The 15,834-nt window shown below is 44.3% G+C and overlaps 1 protein-coding gene across 2 annotated transcripts in view; it reads right to left on the bottom strand.

The window, feature by feature from the left end:
- Window positions 1-10,051, bottom strand: part of PREX2 (phosphatidylinositol-3,4,5-trisphosphate dependent Rac exchange factor 2) — a 322,717-nt gene extending 312,666 nt beyond the window's left edge. For both annotated transcript variants that reach the window (XM_075549599.1, XM_075549600.1), the window contains exon 1: window positions 9,532-10,051. In XM_075549599.1, the coding sequence (XP_075405714.1) occupies window positions 9,532-9,672 (141 nt within the window). In that variant the 5' untranslated portion in view covers window positions 9,673-10,051. The remainder of the gene's footprint in view (window positions 1-9,531) is intronic.
- Between the last annotated feature and the right edge of the window lie 5,783 nt (window positions 10,052-15,834).

A 15,834-nucleotide genomic window follows, 5' to 3' on the forward strand; every position in this document is an offset into this window, starting at 1 on the left:
AGCAGAAATGTACAGACCCTGAGAGCCACATCACTTTGGCAGGATCAGATACCCGTATTACGCAAGTTAGTCTGGTTTTGTTTCCTGGGGTTTTATCATTACTGGCCAGGACTCTTCCTTAACCCCTTGCCAGCGAGTTGATTGGGAAAAAGTAGAACTGTCCCATAGGGTTCCAATGGAGTGACTGGTAGGTTCAAACTGCCAACCTTCTGGTTGAGCACTTAACCACGGGGCCACCACTTGTCCTCTTCCTTAGTAAAGTGCGGTGACTTTTGAAGGTAGTCCTCTTTCACTGGTTACGAGGAACAAGGAAACCCTTCCTTCCATGCATGTGTGGGTTACTCAAGAAGCAGTGTGTACTAAGAATCGCTGAGATGATGGAAGCCGTTCCCGGCAAAACTCAGACACCAAGACTCTGACTCTTGGTCTGTCGATGTCTTCTCATGGGATAGCATTTCCTAATACCAATGGGGAGATGCCCACACTTACCCATTATTATCAGAGAAGCAAGTGTACCTGAACCATTGAGTCCCAATGTTACACAGTTAAAGGCTACAGGAAATCCCTCTCCAACTGAACTGAACTTACCTGCAGTTTCATCTCCTATGGACACTAAGTTTGAACATTTTGTTCTCGGGCACAAAAGAATGCTATCACCCTGACATGTTAGGCTTGGCCACACCTCTGTCAGACTGTACAAGCTATTTTTCCGAGATACGTAAATGCCACCCAGCAATCTCCTGTTCATCCTTGGCAACCAGCTCCATTATCATCTCTAGCTAAAATTTCCCTTGACCCTTTCCCCAGAAGAAGGGAGTCCCCTGCATGCCCCATACCACACTCCACTTATCAATTTCATATGGAGCCTCGCGTTCAGTTACCTGTGTACACGTCTCTCTGCTGCACTAAGCTACAAGCGTATGGTGCGTACTTGTCTTCTGATTTCTCTCTCGGCCAGGGCCTTAAGTACAATTGTTATAATCAAGTCAGCTTCCCCTAGAAGGGTCAGAAAAAGGGCCCACAGAGATGGCATTCGGATTCAGAGTGTTTTGTTTGGTTCTTTTGTGTTGTTCACCTCCTGGTGTCCTTTTCTTGAGCACCTGTTATTTACTAAGCACTGTGTTTGGTCCAAAAAAAAAATAACTCTACAGAGGAAGCAAATGCACATTCCCTGTGTTTGGGAATTTTACCATTTCAATAAGTGGCTTTTCAAATTGCCTTGTATAAAAGCACAAGTCGTCATATGGGAGCTGGAGGCACAGGGAATCCAGGGTGGATGATACCTTCAGGACCAGGGGTGTGAGGGGTGAGGCTGGGAGAGTGGAGGGCGAGTGGGTAGGAAAGGGGGAACTGATTACAAGGATCCACATGTGACCTCCTCCCTGGGAGATGGATGGCAGAGAAGTGGGGGAAGGGAGACTCCGGATAGGGAAGATATGACAAAATAACAATCTGTGGATTATCAAGGGCTCATGAGGGAGTGGGGAGTGGGGAGGGAGGGGGAAAAAGAGGACCTGATGCAAAGGGCTTAAGTGGAGAGCAAATGCTTTGAGAGTGATTAGGGAAAAGAATGTATGGATGTGCTTTATACAATTGATGTATGTATATGTATGGATTGTGATAAGAGTTGTATGAGCCCCTAATAAAATGTAAAAAAAAAAAAAAAGCACAAGTCAGATAAGAGTGGGCTGTGTTGGGAGAAGCCGGGGTGAAGAGCCTGAAGCCATAATAACTCAGTGTCTCCCTCACTCTCCTACCGACCCACCAACACCCCCCCAACCCTTCCCCAACCCCTGTAGGACTGAATAAGACTGATTGCAACCTTGCAAGGCAGAGTAGAGCCGCTCAAGAACATTGCCAAGGCCGTCACCTGCACAGACGCTGAAAGGCCACACCTTCTCCCACAGAGCCTCCTGGTGGGCTCTACATGGCAGCCTTTCTATGAGGTGCCAACTGCTTCACCAGTGCCCCCTGGGGCTCCCATGCATTCCTCAGCAGAGCCCAGAAATCCAATCACGGCGGCCTGGGGCTCAGGGAAGGCAGTCTGTGAGATGCTGGTCTAGAGTGGACCTTAACAGATGAATGGCAGTAAGTCAAATCAGATGACGAATGCGCAAATTGTTTTCAGCAAATTAAGGAGCCCCAGTAGCCTAGCTTGTTAAGCATTGGCCTGCTAACCACAAAGTCAGCAGGACAAACCCCCCAGTGGCTCCCTGGGAGAAAAATGAGGCTGCGTGCCCCTGTCAAAGTTCCACAGTCCCAGAAACCCTAAAGAGCAGTTATACTCTGCTCTCTGGGGTCACTAGCAGTCTGAATCAGCTTGATGATAATGGGGTGATTTCGGTTCTGTTTCTGAGTGAATTAAAAAGCACTATACCATGGATAGGAAAGCTGGTGGAGCGGTGGATTACGCATTGGATTGCCAACAACAAGGTCCACAGTTCAAGCCCATCCGCCTTTTCCCAGGAGGAAGGTGAGGCTTTCTGGCTCTGTGAAGTTACAGATTCAGAAACCCACAGGGGCTATTCTAACCTGGCGCATAGGGTCACGATGAGTCAGCATCCACTCTGTGGCAGTGAGTTTAGTTTTATACTGTGGTTGCTCTTAGACTATAAAGCATTTTCACTCTGGTGCAGAATGTCCAACTGTCCAGAATGCACGGACTAGCCATCAGAGATTAAAGGAAAACACTGCATTTCCAAGGAGGCCATGGGAAGGATTTCCCTGCAGGAGAGAAATGCCTGGGCAAGAAGCAAATCTCCGACATACTCGGATAACATGGGGCTATCCCTGAGATGAACTTGCTGTCCCAAGGATGGCAACCCTGGTGGTTCTTTATAACAACTGCACCATCCGAGGCAATCACAGGAACTCCTGGAGGGCCCTCCCGGGACCCAAACCCAGCAAGCAGGGTCTCATCTTCATGGCCCCCTGGCCAAAGGGATCCTTTGCCCGCTTTACGGATAAAGCAACGGCAGCTTGGAAAGTGGAGGCATGTAGGAATAGATTCAAATGTGAGAGGAGGAGAGCTTCACCACCTTGGTGGAAAATAGAATTGGAAAATAACAAGATTCCCATGGGTCTTTGAAGCCCTCACATGCAAATGCAAGGGGTGCCTGAGGCTCACGGGTGGACAGGCAACACGTTGCACAATCCTTTATTTTTTAAATAGTCCCATGGGCACACAATTCTCACAACAAGCGATTCGATAGTCCAATCATTCTATCACATTAAGGAGAATTGCGCAATCATTACCATATCAATTTTAGAACATTCCCCCGACCACACATCCTTGCTTTATGACAAAATACAGCACAAACCCTTGGCCTTCACGCACCAACAGCATGCAGTGAGTGACCTTCATTCTAAGGGGTTCCTTGTTCAGAAGGCAGGGAAAGGGTGCTAACATATCAAGCTCTTTTCTTTCATGTATTTCATGTATTTTCTTGTCTGCTTCAGTGTCCAATTGGATTTTACTTGTAAAACCCAAGTCCAGTGAAAACCACTGTACCACTTGCGAGAGGGCGATCGATGCTGTTCCTGTGTGGCCCAGAGGTGACGCTGGCTCTGAGGTACTCTGCGTAAGGGGATCACGGCACTCCAGAGTACTCCCTTAGGTTATAGTTTTCACAGAAGCACAGACCACCAGGTCCCCAGGAGTGGAAGGTGCATTCTAATGTCAGACCTAACAGTTAGCTGTTGTTCATTTAACTACTGCCCACCAAGGGTTGAGAGTAAGCTTTCCATAAAACCTGGAGCGCAAGATCCTGCGGGGCGGCTCAGGGTGCGCACTCTGAAACCAGTCCCCTAGCGCTGTGCCTGTCCTTTTCCAGTCCCATCAACGGAGACTGGGAAACCATCCGGATCCTGGCCCGCTGTATGACTGGGTAGCAAACAGGAAACAGATTGCAACACACTATTGTCCAGACGCTGGATATGAAACACCGGATATTAGTTCCATGAAGTGATCTGAACAAAATGTCTTCCAGTATTTCTAATGAGGCAAAAGATTTCATTTTCCAAGCGAAATAAGGACATAAATTCAAGCACATTAAGTCACTCCCACTTTATCTAGGACATGAAAAATGAACCGAAATAAGGCAACATAGCCATGATCTAACGTAAAATTTAGGAACACCATGAACAGTGATGTGTTTCACAAAGATTTTAATAGCTCAACGCTCAATTTGGAGCAAGTCCCCGTTTTAAATGCAGGATTATAAAACAAAAGAAAAGACACTGTAGTGGAGTCGATTTGAACGCATGGCAGGCTCAAGGGTTGTTAGCATAGACGAGCTCCAGTGCGGGTTGGGGGCTGGCGGGGAAGGGGCTGTGCTCATCCTCGTTGCTGTTTGGTAGTGGGTTCAAATCACCAGTCTTTAGGAGTAGAGTACTGTTTGTGCCACCCAGAGACCTGACATGGAGATACTAAAAGGTTTGGGTACATGAATTCATAAGTAATTAAGCAAAACTTACAAAACATCCACTGTCTCTGTATACCTCAAGTTGGAAAAACAAAACATTCAGCATGTTAAAGATGATGGATAAATAATCCTTTGAAAAATGATTGTGGTAGTTATATACTTGTTTGTCAATTTGAGAATTAAGAGTGTAGGGGTTTAGTCTAGCCTGTCAATCAGATCATAGCCAATGAGGCCTCGATGTGGGCATGACCTTCTCCTGTGTGGCATGGCCTGCTCCTGAGAATTCTGGGGAATCCGGCATTCCTTCTTGGAAACAGGAGACACTCTCTTTGCTGACTTCCCGTGAGAAATCCCTGAGGAGAAGCTACATGGACCTACCCTGATGCAACCCTGGAAAAGCCACGTGGAGACCTCTGTCAACGCTGAGATGCTTACACCACCACTGGATCCAAAGACATCCTACCCACTGGCCTGTGATCATCCTGTATTTGGCATCATTGCATGTGTTTCATGAGTCTGAAGAGGACTTTATAGACTGGTATTAGACATATGAGCTAATATCGGATTTATGGGCTTGGACGTGGCCTGGGTTGGGATGCTTTCTTAATGTACAATTACCCTTTATATAAAACTCTTTTTTATACCTATTTGAGTTTCTATGGATTTGTTTCTCTAGTTTACCCAGACCAACAAATGATGTAGCGTGAAAAAGGTAGATCCATTAATTAACCCAGTGTTTCACTGAGCTATTATTTATAGAGTGCCTTACTGTGTCACGGGCATGCAAAACAATCTGGGGAAACATCAGTGAGTAAGATGGGCCCCTGAATGCCAGGAAGTGAATGAGGTGAGAGTCAATAAATAAAGATATAAATGATTTTGTTATAGGGAAGAAGTGAGTATGAGGTAGAGTAAAGCAGGCTAGTCTAAGTGGTTTGTGATAGCTGCTAACCTAAAGGTTTACAGTTCAAACCCACTCTGCTACTCCATAGACAGACCAGTTTCCTCAAGGTATGGCCAAGAAACACTTCTACTCTATGACACAGGATTGCCAGGAGTTGTAGGTCAACACTACAGAAGCCATCAGCAATAGGCACAACGCAGAAAGAGCCTTATCCTGAAAGAGCAGAAGGGTCTAGAACGAGACCACAGTTCATTAAAAATTTCCTGAAGGACATGAGCTGAACCTAGAAAGCCCAGTGGAAGTTCACCAAGTCGTTAAGGCCTCCCAAGGAAAGCCCATCTAGGTGATTTCCATCACTCTGCATGAGGGCAGTTTGTTCAGACCAGAAGTCTGTACCTAGGTGGCAAATACGAGACCAGACGCAAAGAACAAGAACATGCGTCAGAGTGGGGACAGCACCATGTTCAGGGGCTATCTCAAACATGGAGCTAAGGGAGGTGGGGAGGTGCTGAATTCCTAAAAGGCCAAAGGGGTGGAAAAGAGAACAGACAAGTATCAGAAGAAAGATCTGAGTTGGACAAGATTTCCCCTCAAGTCATGTAACCTTTTCATCAAGAGAGATTTTACCATTTTGTTTGCTAATCTCTGGGTCTGTAAGTAAAAATATGTTCTTGGTTGAACTAAAAATATGCTTTCTATCTCTTCTTCCTCTTCCTAATAAAGATAAGACTTGTCCTTCCTCCGTGCTAATGCCTGGAAGCAATGACTTCTAAAACAATGACTAATCTAACAAATATTTCAATTTGACTTGGGGCTGTACTATCACATTTTTGTAAATATTCCACCACTCAAATTTATTTAATGTTAAGGGTAACTTTTAAAAAATAACTTTTCGCTTGTCTCCATTCCTGATCATTCCCTTAGGACGGATTTCAAGAAGCATGGTCAGCCCAAAGCGTTTGAATATTTTTGTAGCTCTGGAGGGATCCATCTCCGCTGTTTTAGTTATCTTGTCAGAGGCAGAATATTCAATAAACAAGGTTATTATGGGTGGACTTGTGTTACTTGTGCTTATTTACTCATCTGTAATGAACAATTCCCCCCCCACACACTTTTTTTTTCACCACATCAAACACTCTGCTTCTAGGTATGGCTGCTATCAGCAACATGGTGAAAGCCATGCGACATTGTTCAGCATATCTTGGGAAGTAAGCCCAAGCAAGCACATGCTTACCTTCCTTATCGTGTCAGCTACCCCTCTATCTGTTACCGCTCTATAAGAAATATCAGAAGGCTTTCACTAACAGACATTGCCTTGCTCACCGTTTAGGAGAACAGAAGTCAAAAACCAGGGTTCCAGAAAGACTTTGCCTGTGTCCGCTTCAGGGGAAGTCCTTGCCTAGCTGGGATCTCCTCAGGGTACCCTGGGGGTGGTACAGTGGTGACTCACTGTCAACCACCACCAGCCCTTTCTCTGGAGCAAGATAAGTTACAGTCAGAAACCCTGTCCTGTGGGCTGGTATCTACCCGATGGCAGTGAGTTTGGGGGGAGAGGCAATATTCACGTTTGCTTAGCATCTCTCTCTTCCCATCTCCGCTTCTTTTTCTTGCTTAATTTCTCTTATATCTCAAAAAAAGATTGATTGAAAGCACATCCAATGGTAAGCTTCTCTTATTGACATCGGCATAACCAAATGGGATTTGAGCCATAGCTATAGGGCATAAGATTTTGGGAGGAGATGCCATTCAATTCATAACATTAGTTTAATGGGGTAATGGTTAAAGCACTCAGCTGCTAACCAAAAGGTGGGCAGTTCAAACCCCCCAAGAGTTCCACAGAAGAAAAGAACTAGGGATCTGTTCCCGTAAAGATTACAGCATAGCACACTTAATGGGTCAATTCTACTCTGCCATGCTGCGTGAATTCTTCATGTGGCAATTCTACTTGGTCATATCTGAGTTGGGATCAACTAGATGACACCCAATGACAAATATTAAAATTATATTGATGGCATGAACTGAAGGTGACCAAGTGCTATCATATACAGATTAATTGTTGCTATTAAGAATATTCTAAACGGAAAATCAAGTAATATAAATAGATTTTATTTTAAGTTTTGAATGGTTATAAGACCAACAAGAAGTTATAAAAAAATATTTGCTTAAGAGAAATACTCAGGCAAACTTGTGTGTGTGTGTTGTGTGTGTTGTGTGTGTGTGTGTGTGTGTGTGTGTGTGTGTGGACGTACAGGTGCACTAATAATGAAAAACCCAAGAAAAAGAGAAGGAGTCATTCACTTAATAATAAGAGAAGACTGAAGTCACAAGTAATAATCTCCTTGGAAAAAGGAAAAAACTTTTTATATTCCCCATGATTTCTGACCTAACTCTTTATGACAATGACAACAAACCTTCAATTTAATAATTAACTGTTATTAGAGGAAAAGCTGATATCTTCAAAAAAACAACTCATTATTTTTTAGGATGCATTAGGCAAGCTAGCTTCCTGCGCACTGTTGGGAAAGCACTGGCCTGCTAACTGCATGCAAGGTGACGCGTCTGGGCTGCCAGCGGATCTGAAGGTCAAAGTTGACAGTGTCTGCTCCCACGAAGCTGTCCATCTTCAGAAACCTGACATCAGGTGACTCCGAGTCAAACTTGAGCTGATGGCAATGAGTTCAGTGTGGTTTCGTGTCCCTTTTATCATAAGCTTCCAGAAAGGAGTACACATGGTGTTTTAAAATGACTCTGATTCTTCAAAAGTCAAAGGGCCCTGTTACCAGTCAAGTTTCATGAAAGCCAAATTTAGACCAAGTAAAGAACAAATCTCCTTACGAAGGAGCTTCTTTGGTCAGTCACTACTACAAGATCTTGTCTGGCAATTCTACATACCACCAATTACCATGATATTCTCAAATACTCATAGATCCCCAAAGAATGAGGCCTTGTAGGCTCAGCTATATTGATTTTTTTTTAACTTGAAAGGCCAATCTGAGCATCTTACAGTACTTGAGACATGGTTTACTCCCCTTTGCGGTAGCCAAGAAGTGACTTTCCTCTATCATTATAAGCAGAAAGCTGAGCTGGATTTCAGAAAACTGGGAAGTTTGGCGTTTTATACAATCCCCTTCACACCAAGGGCATGGGATGGAGCGCTGGAAGGAGAGGAAAGGGAACTGAAGGACGCTCTCACGCGCATGCAAGCATACAGGGGCCATACACTTGAGTGATGTCTCAGCTTTTTTCACTCAATTTTGCCCCTGTTGGCCCTAAAATGAGAAGCTCTGGTGGTGCACTGGATAAAGCTCAGCCACTAACCAAACGGTGGTTTTGCAGGTGACCGATGGCTAGTCTGTGAAAATGTATAGGTTGATGGTCTTGGAAACCCTATGAGGCAGTCCTACTCTGTCACATGGCGTCGCTATGAATCCCAAAGACAGTGGGTTTCGTTTGGGTTCGGGGCCCTCAAATATATAAAACATTTCCAGAAAGCCAAGCTTAAAAGTGAAATATTTCCAGCCCTGTTCTCAGGAATCCTAAAGTTGTCTGACAAGAACCTTAATATACCGTTCTCCTGGGGTAGGTTCGCGGGAACAAGGGACCCACAAACAGGATATGGGACATATGTAAGCGGGAGTTTGTCGGGCTGGGTGAGCGTCCCATGTGGCTTTAATACCCAACAGCTGCTAGAGATCACAACCCCAGGGCTCTTTCTGCACCCCCATCAGAGTCCTACGTTCCCAAGAGTATTAAATCTATATCTGTATCTCTATAGATATATAGATTACGTAAATGTACCTGTATGAGTGCCTAGCTGACCAGTCCCTTAACCACGGCAGATTGCACACACCACCCCTGCGGGGTGGGTCAGCGGTGCAGGGCTGGTGGCGAGAGGGACACAATGCGCTTAGGCAGACCAGGAGGGAGGGAGGAAGCAGGACGCCCCCCACCCACCCCGGCAGTCCGCATTCCCGCAGGACAGAGTCCCCATAGCCACCTCGCTTTGAAGCGAACTTCTCGCGTGGAACTGTCCAAGCCCCGGGCGAGTCCGTGCATCCCGGACCTCACACCCCTCCGGTGAGGTGGGGTGGGGGGGGAGTCCACGGAGCGCGCAGGCACAGCCTACTGAGCGCCGATCGTGGCCCCGAGGACGCCCCAACCTGTCGCCGGTGCCCGTGCGGACAATGGCGCGCGGCCACTCACCGACACCAGGAACTCAAGCGTGCCCACGTAGTCGCGCTCTGTCTTCTGCAGCTCCCTGAGCACGCACACGCGCAGGCGGAGCTGCCTCTCCAAGTCCTTGGCGCCCTCGGCGCGGCCGTCCCCGCGGCTCTCCTCGCTCATGGTGGCCGCGCGCGAGGCCCCGCGCCGCCGCCTCAGGGGCGCCCACAAACGGGCGGCGCTGCCTCCCCGCCGTCCGAGGAGCGACCGGCGAAGCCCGGGCGAGCCGGGCGGGGGGCGGCTGGGCTGGGGCTCTCCGGCGCGGCCGGGCGTCCCGGACCGGCTCTGGGACTCTGGGGTGGGGGTGGGGGGCGCACCCGGCCCGGCCCGCGCGGGGAGCAGGCGGCTCGGCGCCCAGGCGGCGGCGGCGGCGGCGGGGACGAGACGCTCTGCGGAGGCTTTGTATCCTGGTGCCGCCGACCTTTTAGCCTTCGCCAAGTCTCAGGACAGAGGAAACACAACTCGGGGGAAGTGTTGCGTGCCAGCTCACTCAACACACGCGCACGCACACGCACACACACACACACACACGCACAGAACCAGCACTCAGGATGGAATTAATTGTTCCCAAACCGAAGACACGCTCCCGCCCCCCCCCCCCAAAAAATGCTCGGGGGCGCAGCTCAGCTCGCCTTGGGCTGCTCCGGAGCCTCCCGCCTATTGTTTAGTTTTAATGTGTTTGGTGCAAACCCTGAAAGCAGAGAGACAAGTCCTCCACGGTTACATAACTAGACGGGAAGACAAACACAGTATTTACTCTCCTCTTCGAGAAGAAACACATTGATTTGGGGTTTTGTTCAGGCATAAAGCAGGTTTGCATTTAGACTCCAGGGACAACACCCCCCCCTCCCACCCACCTCCCCAATACTTCAGTGAATAGACACACTTCTGGCCATCCTAGGAAACAAAGTTAATTAGCATAATAAGCGATACTATGGGAAAGTGACAGGCTGGCCCCTACAATCAACTTCAGATACAATAAACGTGGCCATTGAGCTTTGCTACAGTTTTGGAGGGAAATACTCTGCACGTCTATAGATCCTTTCAACATCAGGAGAATATGTAACGGCAACTAGAGGCAAGGATATTGGAGTCAGTTTTGTTTCTGCTGTGATTTAATCTGAAAAAAGATAAAGCTGCTATTGACTTGCATCATATGATGGGAAGATATCGATATCGATGCATATGTGTATCTGCATGTATGAAAATGAGGAACCTAGTGGCATCCTGTGTTGAGTGTTGGACTGCTACTGGAAAGGTCAGCAGTTTCAATCCACGAGCTGCTCCACGGGAGGAAGACTCGTTCTGCCCCGTGAGAATTACAATCTGGGAAACCCACCACAGCTGGACTCTCTCCTACAGAGTTGCTATGAGTCGCAATCGACTCTTTGTTACTAAGTGATGTGCGCGTGTGTGTATCTATGTGTGCAGATACAGAGACATTCATAAAGTACGCAGCTGCTGTAAAATGCCCTGTAGTTGGTTCTGACTCTCTGCATAGATACATAGTTATTTGTTGTTGTTGTTTGCCTCGGATTTAAGAGATTAAAAAAAAAACCTACAAAGGGAAAAAAAGAACAGAAATACAAAATGTGTCCTATTTTTCATGTTTAAATCTATTCTTTTTTCTACACTTAGAGAATCAGGACCTCTAAACTACGGAATATTCCAATTTATTTTAAAAATCAAACCCTACATATTTTGTCTTGATATGTGTCTACATATATTTTTCAGAACATTTCTTCTGATTTAGAATATCTTTTAACGGCCTAGAAGAGGTTTCCTTGAAATCAACTGAATCTTGAGTGTTTTGGAGTAAAGAATAGGTCCCATTCATTTGTTCTAATAGTTGAAAGCATTAGCAACACTTTAAAAAAAAGATGATTTTCACATAATTTACATCTAAGTAACTATCCGTTTTCCAGAAGATATCCTTTCAGAGCACATTTTAGAGTGAATCTCTCTACTCATCTAAAAGGAAATAAAGAAGGAATGTGATGGGGTTTTTAATTATGTTAACGACATGATTTGCCAAATGATGTAAGTGAAACTGATGGATAGAGATGCAATTTCCCCCTTTTAAAAGTTACCTCTCTAGAAGAAGCAGGGAGCAAAGGGCAAACAATGCTGACGGCTTCACACCCAGGGGCTGAAGAACAAAGAGCAGCCCTCACAGCACCTGGTAAACAATAAACAAAAGAAAGGACCACTTGGGAAGCCCACATTTAGTAATGAATGGACAAGCAAACCGGATTTAGCCTTCCCACAGTGTGTGTATCTGGAAGAAGGAAGGAATGCATTTCTTCTTCCCCATCTTCACCCTTTCCCAGTGATAAAAAAGATAAGTTAATTTTAAAATATATACACTTTTTATCCTGTGTCTTCAGAGATAAAATCCCACTTCTCTCTTAGAGACTTGCTTATGCAGCTTCCATCTATCAAAAAATTAACCCATACACAACCCACTATAGCTGCAATCTCACCTCTGAGAACAATAGGCAGGCTTGAGTTTCAATCACCAAAACAATTGTACCAAATCAAAATATTCACTTCAATTCAATGAGCGTAGATGGAGGGTCTCGGTGCGCAATGCAGAGCAGTGAACTAGACCACAGAGATCCTGATCTGGGGAGCAGTGTTTCTCAAGATGGGTCCCAGACCATTTCATCAGTCATTGGAAGTGCTCATTAAAATCAACATTCCTGGGCTCCAGCCCAAATGTATTGAATGAAAATCTCAGGACTGAAGGTCCTCTTAGAAAGGTACTCAGCTTTTGGTTTCTTTGATTTTCTTATGCACACCAATATTGGAGAACGATCATTTTAAAGACATGCATTTGAGTTGGGGGAGGGAGAGTCATTGGGGCCTTCAAAAATTTAAGGAGCAAGGGAAATGGAATTAAAAGATAATAAAGTTTTTCCACGGAATTTAAAATGATCTCTCATGTAGCTAACCCTACTGAAAAGGAAATTAAAATGAATGCTTTACAACAAAAAATTACAAAGAGAGCTAGCAGAAAGATATTCATTTTAATTGTAAAAATCGGATTTCTCTTGGAACTGTCTGAAAGGTGTTCTTATGATGGCATGAATCATTTCTGAGCATTCTTCTGCTTCTCAGTCTACTCCTAAATATCATTTATAATTAGTGAGCAACTTTCAGGACAATACAGAGCAGTGCCATGTGCCAGGCACCTCTCAGTGTCTTCTGGAGCCCAGGATGGAGTTCTTCATTCTTCATCAAAGGCATAAGAACATAAGAAAACCAGACTGGAGAATCTGGAAACCTTCACTTTGACAGTAAATAAGGTCTTTCATAAGCTCTGAATATGTTACACCTCTTCCCACTTCCTCTATTGAAACTGCAGTCTCTGCCTGCCAGGAAAAGTAAAGCAACAACCAAAATGATGGACAGAATCCAGCTTTTGCCCTGAAATACTAATGAGGCTGAAACCTCCAATTAAAAGGAGTAGGGAGAAAAGAAGATAGAAGAGGCTGGGTAGTAAACTAGCTCAGCCACTTAACATATTCCATATGCATGAGCTTGATTTGGTTAGAATCTATTATCAGAGGGTTCAAAGACAGGAAGTGTACTGCAGAGAGAACTGGCCTTGCTTGAGCCCGGAGATGGCTTGACTACTGGACTACCAGACTAGGAAATCCAGAGCCGCTGCTTTGTATGATGAGAGGTCTTTTATTTTTTATGCACTTTCCACATTACTATTTTCCCCAGATTAATAATAGATCAAATATGAAGATGAAACTCATGAACAAATAAGGGGATCACAATTTTCTGTCTACATTTTATGAAATAAGCAAGTTCAATAGTCAGATGGTCCTTTATATGCCAGTTAAATTAATTCTGGCATAGCTTTGACTACTATACCTACCCTAGAATGTGATAGACTAGTTCAGCCTATGTTCATACAGACAAAATGCTATAGATACAGTGGTTGGAACGATATTAACATATATCTCAGAGTATCAAATAAAGAGATATCCTGAAAATATTTAATAACTCACACTAAATCCTTATTTGCTTACACTTGATTTTGAGGATAATTTAGTCTTAACAAGAGCAAAGTGTTTGGGAGCTTATAATAATTTCATTATACCAAATCAACAGTTAGAATATGTATTAAATTAAAAGATGAAATACAGTTTTCCCAAGCCCTATAGCAATTTCTGATAAAATTGTTTATGGCATAGAAAACTTAAATGTTTGCATAATATTTCTTGGCAATTTTAATTAGCAAGACTTAAAAAATTGTGGTCCTTTCCAGATTAACCTGATTATGACCCAGTCATCCTCGCAGCCGTAATCTAGCTGGTACGGGGCCATCATGTACTTATTAGAGTAATTTAACCTACAATCATCATAGTAAAATTAATGGCCAGGTTGTTCTGTGCTTAGTCTCAAAAAATCAAATTCTGACACTCTACCATCTGCCTGTTTATCTTTAAAAGTCCTCTTCACCCATCTATGCCTTCAAACTATACCCTAATTGACCTTCCCTGAAAAAAATTCTAGAGTTCCATATAGTGCTAGTGATGGGCAGAATAAGATCCTCAGAGATGGCCACGTCTGTAGTCGATGAAATACATTTTACAGGAGCTGTTGTTGTGGTTGTTGTGGCTGTTGTTGCTATGTGCTGTCAAGTTGATTCCAATTCATATCGACACTAAGCACATGAAAATGAAACGCTGCCTAATCCTGAGACAGCTTCATAACATTGTGAGCCTGTTTTTGCAGCCACTGTGTTAATCCATCTCATCAAGGGTCCTGCTCTCTCTCGCTGACCTTAGACTTTTCCAAGTGTGCTGTCTTTCTCCGGGGACGGGTCTCGAGTGCGGCTATGTCCAAAGCATGTGAGATGAGGCCTCGACAGCCTTACTTCCAAGCAGCATTCTGACTGCTCCTCACTCCAAGGCAAATTTCGTTGTTCCTCTGGCGGTCCGTGGAATGATCGTTATTCTTGTCTAACACCATAATTCACATGTATCTGTTTTTTGTGTATGGTCTTCCCTATTCACTGTCCAGCGTTCATGTGCATTTGAAGTGCTTGAAAATACCATGATTTGTCTCAGGCATTTTAAGATATCCTTAAAATGACATCTTGGTCCTTTAACATTTTTAAGAGATCGTGTGTTTCAATGAAATTTGTTGTTCCAAGTCAAAATGAACTGCTTGCTAAAGTAAGTCCTTCCTCCATTTATCATAATGCTGCCTGTGGATACAATTGTGAGGAGTTAAGACATTCATCTTAACTGAAGCCTAGAGTTTTTAATATTCGTCAGTCAGTGCTTCAGGTCCTCTGGCTTTCAACGAGCAAAGTTGTATCATCTGCACATTCCAGGTTATTACTGATCCTTTCTCTAGTCCTGTGATCTTCTTCATATCTTCTTGGATTAGTTGCTTAGCATATAGATTGAATAAGTATGGTGAAAGAATCAAACCCTGAAATACACTCTCCTGATTCTAAATCATCTAGCACGTCCTTGTTATGTTCCAATGACTGGCTCTGGATCTATGCACAGGTTCCACATAAGCACATAAAGTGGTCTGGAATTCTCATTCTTTGCAATATTGTCCGCAGTTCATATGTTCCACAGAATCTAATGCGTTTGCATAATCAATAAAACATGAATCAGCATCTGTTAGGTATTCTCAGCTTTGAACCAAGATCTCCCTGCAATCAATGGTGATATCCATCATTTCACATCCTCGGCAGAATCTGGCTTGAATTCCTGGCAGCTTTCTGCTTATGTGCTGCCGTAACCACTTTCGAGTTATTTACAGCAAGAGTTTACTTACAGGTAAAATTAATAATTCTGAATTCTATTGTATCACTTTTCTTCGGGATGAGTATAAATGTGGATCTCTTCCAGTCAGTTTGGCCAGGTAGCTATCTTTCCTACTTCTTGGCATAAGCCATTGATTGTACCTAGCACTGCATCACTTTATTGAAATACTTTGATTGGTGTTCCAGCAATTCCTGGAGTCTTTTTTTTTAACTATTATCTTCAGTGCAACTTGGATTTCTCCTTAAAAGTGGTTTTTCATCACATGCTACCTCTTGAAATAGGTGACTACTGAACAATTATTTTTCTTACAGCGACTGTGTACTCCTTCCATCCTCTTTGGACGCTTCCTCTGTAGGTCAGTGTTGTACCCATTCCAACTCAAGGCTTGAGTTTTCCTTCTTCAGTTCTTTCAACTTGAAAAATGTGAAGTGTTTTCTTAAGGTTTTCATACTCCAGGTCTGTGTACATATCACTGTAATAC

The sequence above is a fragment of the Tenrec ecaudatus genome, chromosome 5 (assembly GCF_050624435.1).
Source record: "Tenrec ecaudatus isolate mTenEca1 chromosome 5, mTenEca1.hap1, whole genome shotgun sequence".
Lineage (NCBI taxonomy): Eukaryota > Metazoa > Chordata > Mammalia > Afrosoricida > Tenrecidae > Tenrec > Tenrec ecaudatus.